The sequence below is a fragment of the Coffea eugenioides genome, chromosome 2 (assembly GCF_003713205.1).
Source record: "Coffea eugenioides isolate CCC68of chromosome 2, Ceug_1.0, whole genome shotgun sequence".
In the NCBI taxonomy this organism is placed as follows: domain Eukaryota; kingdom Viridiplantae; phylum Streptophyta; class Magnoliopsida; order Gentianales; family Rubiaceae; genus Coffea; species Coffea eugenioides.
In genome coordinates this window covers 19,474,232-19,482,700 of record NC_040036.1, presented here as the reverse complement: position 1 = coordinate 19,482,700, position 8,469 = coordinate 19,474,232, and the positions used below count along the sequence as shown (strand labels likewise).

Here is an 8,469-nt window from a genome sequence, read left to right as displayed (position 1 = left end):
CAAGAAAACAGAAGGCGTGCGTTGGAAACAAAATTTGTACCCGCTTTGTATATTGTGTGGACCATTACCACTAGAATCTGGATTAACATGTGGATAAATGTCATGTTCCATATTTTCCTATATTTCATCGATAACAAATTTTGTTCACATCCGAAAACGTCTTATTCACTTAATTTATACAAAAAATTTATTTGTTAGATCACCATTTTTATTTGGTTATTATCACTTTACCCCCTTAAACTATATCACTACTATCAGTTTACCTACTAACGTTATCTTTCAATCACTTCACCCCCATAAGTAATTCAACTCAACATGTTAAGAAATTTTGGACAAAAATACCCTTTTATCCTATAGTATTACTACACTGTTATTATTACTTTATTCTTTTAAATTATAGTGATATAATCAATTTAATTTCTAACATTATTTTCTTGAAATTTTACTTCATCGTTAATCTAACTACTATGGTAAATTTTTTTTAAATATATTTACCCTTATATATATAATTAAAAATAAAATATTTAGAATGATTATTCTTCTTTTTTTCACTTTAAGATATCCAAAAATATAAAAATAAAAGAATTTTCTCAAATTTCTTTTTTCACACTTATTAATACTATGAAAAGAGATAGGAAAGAAAGAGACAAAAAAATATATTTTGCAAAAGAAAGAAAAATCTAACATTATCGTATTAATTTAAGATTGTTGGGATTAGGATTGAAATCTGGTGATAAACAGTAAAGTGAAATAATTTTAAAATAATAAAAGTATTTAATTTTTTCTTATTTGTATTTTCTAAAAAAGAATTGAGCTCTCTCTCTATCTCTCTCTCCCCCTCCCGATCTTTCTATTCTTTTAATATTAATAAGATTGCTAAGAAGAAAGAAATTAATACTTTGACTTTTTTTCTTGATACTAAAGAAGAGAAGAGTCATTCTAAATTTTTTATTATTTTTATTACACAAAGAGGAGGGTACTTTCTTCTAAAGTTTTTTAACTTGCTAAGTTGGTTTAATGGTGGGATAAATTGCCTAAAAAATAACTTTATCGGGTAAATTGATAATGAGATTATAGTTTATGGGGGTAAAATGATAATAATTTTAAGGGCGAAACTTGTCTTTTTACTTTAATTAACAAACTCCGTTAAGTTTGACTGTTAGTGTTTGAGGTAAAGTAACTAAAACATAACGTTGAGGGAGAAATTGATAGTGACACCGAACATTAAGGGGGTAAAGTGATAATAACCCTTTTATTTTTTTAATAGTGTAAATAGAAGAGTTGGAATTCGGACACTTTTTACTTGCACTCTCTTCTTCAACCCACCTAACCCATACTTCTTTATGTGTTATATCACTTAATTTGTTGAATGATTGTACCAATAAAGTAATAATTGTATCTCACATGTGGATGCATTTTTCACACATATACATGTAGACTTTCTCTTACACACCATTTCCTTTTATAACACATGTTTTACAACATAATTTCTTTGTCAAAAATATAAAATATGCATTTTCTTCTTCTGACAAATGCATTTTTACACACAAAACACATTCTCACAAACACACAAATATATTTTCCAATAATCAGTTTATTAATATTAAAATATGAAATTAAATAAATTTGTATCGCAAAAAAATAAAACACAAAATTACTATTAAACTAACTTATACACATATTATAAAAATATTTCAATTCAAAGCTTATATCTAACTAATTATCAAATAAATTTGACTTTGCAAATTTAGCAAATTAAGACTTCAACAATTAAGTTTCAGTTTTTAAATTTCAGACTTTAGTCTATTTGAGTTTTGGGTGTTTGTATAAAGTTTTATTGTAGTTTACTCTATAAATTTGTAGAAAAACTTTTATGAAGAAATTGAATTTTCTTATTTTTCTTTTTCTTTCTTGTTTTTTCTTTTCTTTTTGTCTTTTTTTCCTTCTTCCTCTTTCCTCTAATCACTGGCTACCATCGCTACAGACACCTCCATTGCTGTCGTCTCTTCTTCTATTTTTCTATCTATTTTTTCTCCTTTTCTCTTTGCAGTCTGCTTCTTCCTTTTTCCCCTCATTCTTCTTCTCTTCCCTTTTTTCTCTTCTCCTCCTTTTCCTTTTCCCTTGCCTCGCTCTCTTTCCCTTTTTCACAAACTTGATCATAGACCAAAAGTTATGGGGGAGAAGGTAGGGGTGAAGGAAAGGGAATGAAGAGATGACAGGAGAAAAGGAAAAGGAAAAGAAGGGAGAGTAGAGATTTAATCATATAGCCAGCTTTGGTCGAGTGACCAAAGATAGCAAGCAGGGGTAAGAGAGTGGGTGTAAAGAAAGCAGGAAGAAGGAATAGGGAGAGAGAAGGGAGAAAGGAAGGAAGAAAAGGGATGGATGAGGAGCAAAAGAGGAAAAAAAAAAAGGGGAAAGGCAAAGTAGGAGGGTAATGATAAAAGAGTGTGTTTTAGAGATTATTGTAAGCAAGTTGGAGAAAAATTTTGTCTATAAAAAAGATGCAAAAAAAACAGGCCTTCCAAGCAAACCCTTAAATCTACAATGACAACATATATTGTGATTTGACTAATCGAGTTCAGGTTACTTTCTTCATGCTCAAAGTTGAAAATCATTAACTACATGCTTATTTGATAAAATTGGAGTATGAAATTTGAAATTAAGTGTTGAAAGTGTTAAGTTGCTAAATTGATTAAGCTATACTTATATCCATTTGATGACTAACTGAATTCAAATATTGCAAAAATAAAATGTTTTTATCATTAAAAAAGTTGCCTTTATTTATGTATTTGGAGAGAATGAAATGAGCAAGTGTGTGTGACAGAGAGAACAACAAAACAATTTAGAGATGGCATATTAAGTGTGTGTATTTCTGTGTGCGAGTGTATGTGTTGAACAAAAAAAAAAACAAATATGTACTTTGTGCGAGAAAATGTATAAAAGTGTGTCATATGATGAGAAGTGTAATATGTATAATTAATTCAGAAAATTTAGTAAAAATTTTCACTTAAAATTTTATATACAAATTAAGTAGTGCTTAATACGGTTCTGTTTGATAAAATTGAATCTGAATATTGGAATCTGAATTCTGAAATATGAATAGTGAAACAGTTAATTTGTTAAAATTTAAACACTGAAAAGAAATACATGAATGTCTGAATTTTAATACTAAATCTATTTATACTGTTTGATAAACATCTATAACTGAGTGCTTAATAAGCTAAATTGTACAATTTTACTCTTCTATCTTTTCATTAAAAAAAAGAACCTATGATTTAATTAACTTAAAATTGTTAGGTATGAAAATGATAATAATAATTTTTAAATCAAATTAATATAAAAGATGAAGTATATTATGAAAAAAAAAACAAATTTGAGATTGGTGAGTACAGTAATAGCAGATAAAAAAAAGTGATTGAAAAAAAATTAAAATAATGAAAGAATAAAAAGATGCGAGGAGTATGAAGAAACTGTAAAAATCATTAAATAGAAAAAAAAGATAAGTATAAAGCAATTAAATAGAGAATATCAGATTGTTTAATTAGATAAGAATTTTGAATATAATTAACAAACAAGGGTAAATTTGGTAGATAAGATAAAATGATTGAAGAAAATCTGTTGATTCTAATCAGAATTAAGCATTTAATTATGATTATTATGCTGAAAAAAATACACACAAATTCAGCACCGCTTAACAAGTTCAGTAGATGAATTTTTATTTGTTAAATATCTAAAACTTCTAAATGTCTAAAATATTCAGTTTCAGCAGTTTTTTATGTTATCAAACAAACCCTAAGTGGTAAGATATTTCTGTTATTAGACATGCTAAATTGAAAAAGTTTGAATGAATTAATTTTCAATATTAAGTAGAATTATAAAACCATACTCTACACGTCCAACTAACACTACATTTAAAGTCTTATTCATTGTTCTAAGCTACCCATCCAACTCCTTAATAATGAGCCCCAAGATGGATCTTTGGACTTAATTTGATTTAAAATTTTCATAATTTTATTACAAAAAGAAGGATTATTTAAAAGATCTACTTACTAACTTATAATTGAGCAATAAGTACAACGGAAAAAGGTTGGATTGAATGGTTCCGGAGGAGAGATTGTAAAGTGAGAAATCTTGGGCTCGTACCCTCTTATTACACTATAAAAAAAAAAGCAATAAATACAACAACAATCTTGACTAGTATTAGAAAGTTCTTCCTTACATGTGGTGATTAAAAAAAGGAAGGAACACCAAAGATTAAATAATTAGTACCATATGGTGCTTAACTTTCGTTATTCAAATGGATGGAATCTTGGACAACTGAAAAATTGCTGCCATAACCACCATTTCCTGAGGGAGCCTCTCAGGAAAGTAAATTTGGTTAGCCTATGTTGTTAATCAGTAAATTTGGCTGTAACATTCCTAAAGCAGAAGTACTGGGTAATATTTGGACCGTTGTAAGTGTTGAACGCTACACAAAATACTAGTTACAAAGAGGTCCTATAAGTTGTCATCGTCACCGTAATCAGAAGCATTTTCATCATAATCAGAGCCGCTCTCAAAGTTAATGTTTTGGTTTTCTGCTGTTTCAGAGGGGTTTACTCTACCTACTTGCAGAACATCTTTCAAATCATCAAGAATGAAGGGTTCTACTAGGTTCCAAAACCTCGAAGCATTGCTCCATTGAAAACCTATCAAAAACACCCTTCCCTTCCTTTTTACCCTGTTTTCCAAAGATCTCGTCTTCAATGCTTTCAGAACCCTCGCAATGCCTTCTTGACTTCCCTTTAGCTTCAACAGAATGTCCCCTCCCGACGTCCTATGGCCACCATACATATACCAGTATGCAAGGACTCGGGGTGACAACCACCGATGAATTAGCTTCGGAATCGCAGGCTGACTGTTAGGCCAGAACTGCTTGGCATAAAAAGTAAAACAAGAATGTGAGATGGTAGTAAAGTGAAATGGAGTACCATCAACCCCATCTACTGGATTTCCGCAGTCCAACCATTCATGGTACTCGTCATGTATACGTCTCTTCAAAACAGAATGAATACCCGACTGTTCATTAAACTCAAAAGTAATGGCAAATTTCCTATTATCTTGACTTGATACCATTCTTAAACCACCCAAGAGCATCCCGACTAAAATCTCTCGCTGGACATCATTAAGCTTCAACTTTGGGGGTGTTCTGACAACTTCTCTACTCAAGCTAAGAGTATAATCAAGCTTCTTTTTTAAAGCAGGCTCGATTACGTAATTGTTGCGGTACATTAAATCGAACATCTTTTCTATCTTCACATAATCTCCACAGGAGAGATAGCCCTTCAACATTGTGTTACATGACCTAGCATTAACACCAACTGTGGCGTTACCATACATTTGGCTGAAGATCTCTTCCGCCCTCTCCAGACTGCCAACTTGTACAAGTGAATCTAAGTAAATGTTGTACATGGTTCTGTTCGGCTGACATTTCTCAAGGCACTGGATGAAAGCCGACTCCAACTTATCATGCAAGCCTAAGTTGGAATACATAACCATCAAATGGATAAAAGATGGTCTGAGGGGTTTCAAGCCACTATTTATGAACTCTACCATAAGAGACTCAACCAGTTCTGTATTTCGAGCTTTAGACAACACCTCTACAATTTTGTGATATGCCATAATACTTGCGGAACCCAAAAGCTCCTGCATACTCCTGAACACTCCCAAAGATTTCATGGGTTCGCCAACCTTTGCATAAACTTCCATAAGGTACACAAATGCTTGTGGTGGAGGATCCTTATTGAAGGACAGAAGCTTATTCCAAGTTTTTTCTGCTTCCTCTAAATCTCCTTCATTAGAGCAAGCTCGTAAGACTGACACCAGCATCTCTCTGCTCTCTTCAAATCCCTTTGATTGCATTTCAGCTCGCAATGATGCAATCCTTTCCATATCTATGGCATCCTGATGGCTGTGGAGCCATATAAGGCTGCCGTAGATGTCCTTGTGCATTTCAAGTCCAGAAGTTGTCAAGTCGTGAAATATAAACTCTGCCTGGGCAAGTAGGTGCTTACAAGAGCCTCCTGGTTTGCTCGCAAGAGCTCTGAACAAGGAATTGTGTAAGTTGAGTCGAGGCTTATAACCTCCCAACTGAACCATACCTGTAAATATGTTGCATGCTTCCTCTAGGCAACCTTCAGCAGAAGAACTAAGATAGGCAACGGTCAGTATATGATACGTGGATTCGCTAGGAACTCGTCCTTGGTTAAGTATATCATCAAAAATCTCCCTACATTTCAAGTACTTTCGCTCCTTACCCATGTAGTCAGCTAACTTGGTTGCAAGACCAAAATCAAAACGGAACCAGTGTTGCTGCATCATCCATTTGTAAACCTGAAAATACAAGTTCCTAGTATTATCAGTTCAGCGATCAAATAGCTATCCTCGTGCTTTGGGAAATGAGGCAGCTGGAGAGGCGTAAAACAGGCAAGTCTCCCCGTAGTTGCAGTTAAATGTGAGGGGCCCCAAGGGGGGGGGACCTATGTATCCAAACTTGCATCAAACGATCATGGAGTAAACTATTTCACTCATCCCTCTACGAAATAATCGTAAAGCTTTCAAAATTCTAATGCTAAGAATTGAGTCTTTGAGCAGAAGAACATGGAAGCGTACTCTTTTATTTTTTTTTTTAATTATTCAACAAATATAATTTGATATACTTGATAATTTGGCAGGAATAGCAGAAGTTATTCATTAACTTGGTAATGTGGCCAACGATTGAATAATGGAGTTGAGCTGAACAGAAGCTCGAAATGATCAACCTTTTTAGCTTAAAATAGATGGGGAAAGAAAAAGAATTTACCCTAAAAGCGGTCTCATTTTCGCGAATGCGGATACAATGAACTACTACATAAGTAGCATCATCTTGCCTCATCCATTTTCTCTGGGAATTCAGGAGCCGGAACAGCGTCCCGTGATTATGCGCCGGCAACTCCTTACAAAGCCAAGCCAATTTTGACCGGCGCCACTGTTCCGGAAGCTCATCAAGTTCTTTAACTTGAACGGTTGGCGAGTCGAATCGCCTCAACTCAGTCGACTCAAACGGACCATCAAAATCGAATCCTTCCGTCTCCCCATTTTTCAGTATCTCTAGATTGTCATCATCGGGTAGAGATTTTTCAGGCGAGCGGTCCAACTGTTGAACCGAAGTAGTAGCTGAGACGGAATAGAGAGGTGGAAATGTGATGAAACGGAGGCGGAGCGAGGGACGGCGATAGAGATAGCAGGGGAGAACGAGGGATGTGGGAAATTTGGAGGATTGGGTCGGGCAAGTCCGGAAATTTGGAAGAGGAGTTTGGGCTGAGCTGGAGAAGGGGCTGCTCAGAAGCAGCATGATATATGGGACGTCTACAGAATAGAGTTTGGCGGGGAAACGTGGGGCTGCCTCCGACGCCGGCAGCCGGGAGCTAAGGAGCTTTTAAGTTTAATTTGGTAGTGGTGGTCCCGGTGGATGACAAAGTAATCTGATCCCTCACCCGGAAAGTAATCCATCCACACACATTCTTGCGTACTTCTAAATGTAAACAAGTGGAAAGGCGGTATATAGAATTTTAGATAGAGTGTAAATAGATTGGAGTATGATTTAAAAAAAAAAAACAATTATAAGTAGTAACTTTTTTGTTTTTCCGAGTACGATAATTATTGTATAGCCTATTTATCCTAAATTACAAGACTGGGGAAGCCTAAAGAGATTTTTTGTGTTAGAAACTAGTAGGTATACAAACCTTACTAGATCAAGGGAGTTTTGACATAACTTTTAAATTTTTTTTCCTGCAAATGAGATTTAAAACCCTGCCTACTATTAGAAGTAACTAGTATAAATACCCGTGCTACGTACAGTAGATTACATTTGTGAAAAAAATTACAATTTATGGAAGAATTTAAAAATAGTAAAATATTATAATCACGGGCACATGAAAGTATATTTAAAAAAAATGAAACTTTGTAACAATAGTTCAATATATGATTAAAACATCTCCATTATTTATAAACTATCACTTTGATGAAGGTTGGATCTTGAAAAGAAATAGAAATCTATATCATAAATTGAGCGACATAAGGGTCCAATTAAATATAATTGAATATTTAATTTGATAAATAAATGAAATACTTACAAACATTTTGCCATTGATTTGATGATCTTCTACGAAGGTGTGAACATTTTTCACACCAATCAACTCTGAGTACGAATGCCAGTATTGGGGGTTTAATTAATTCTATTGATTTTTGTGGAGACCACACTATAAATGAGAATGCACGATTTTTGCATGAATTAATGTGTTGGTTAAACAATGCACCTCCATTTTTTGGACAATTAAAAGGATACATAGTTCAAAATTATCTTTTGTTTTAGACAGTTTGTAAATAATATTATCTAAATATATATATATAAATAATGTATACCTTTGTTTTAAAATCTCTAAGATAAGA

At 33.4% G+C, this 8,469-nt stretch overlaps 1 protein-coding gene across 1 annotated transcript; it reads right to left on the bottom strand.

Moving 5' to 3' along the window:
• Nucleotides 1-4,142: 4,142 nt before the first annotated feature.
• LOC113763537 (pentatricopeptide repeat-containing protein At2g15820, chloroplastic) lies at nt 4,143-7,523 on the bottom strand. Its single transcript, XM_027307370.1, has 2 exons — nt 6,842-7,523; nt 4,143-6,372 (listed from the first exon to the last, which is right to left on the bottom strand). Exons 1-2 carry the CDS (start codon nt 7,370-7,372, stop codon nt 4,498-4,500), a joined length of 2,406 nt encoding a protein of 801 aa, XP_027163171.1. The 5' UTR covers nt 7,373-7,523; the 3' UTR covers nt 4,143-4,497.
• Between the last annotated feature and the right edge of the window lie 946 nt (nt 7,524-8,469).

What these genes read in the sequence shown, in the direction of transcription:
- LOC113763537 (XM_027307370.1), bottom strand. Translation starts at nt 7,372, where the DNA reads ATGCTGCTTCTGAGCAGCCCCTTCTCCAGCTCAGCCCAAACTCCTCTT. An exon ending in AAAATGAGACCGCTTTTAGG is followed by an intron (nt 6,373 to 6,841) that starts GTAAATTCTTTT and finishes TTGTATTTTCAG; the next exon opens with GTTTACAAATGGATGATGCA.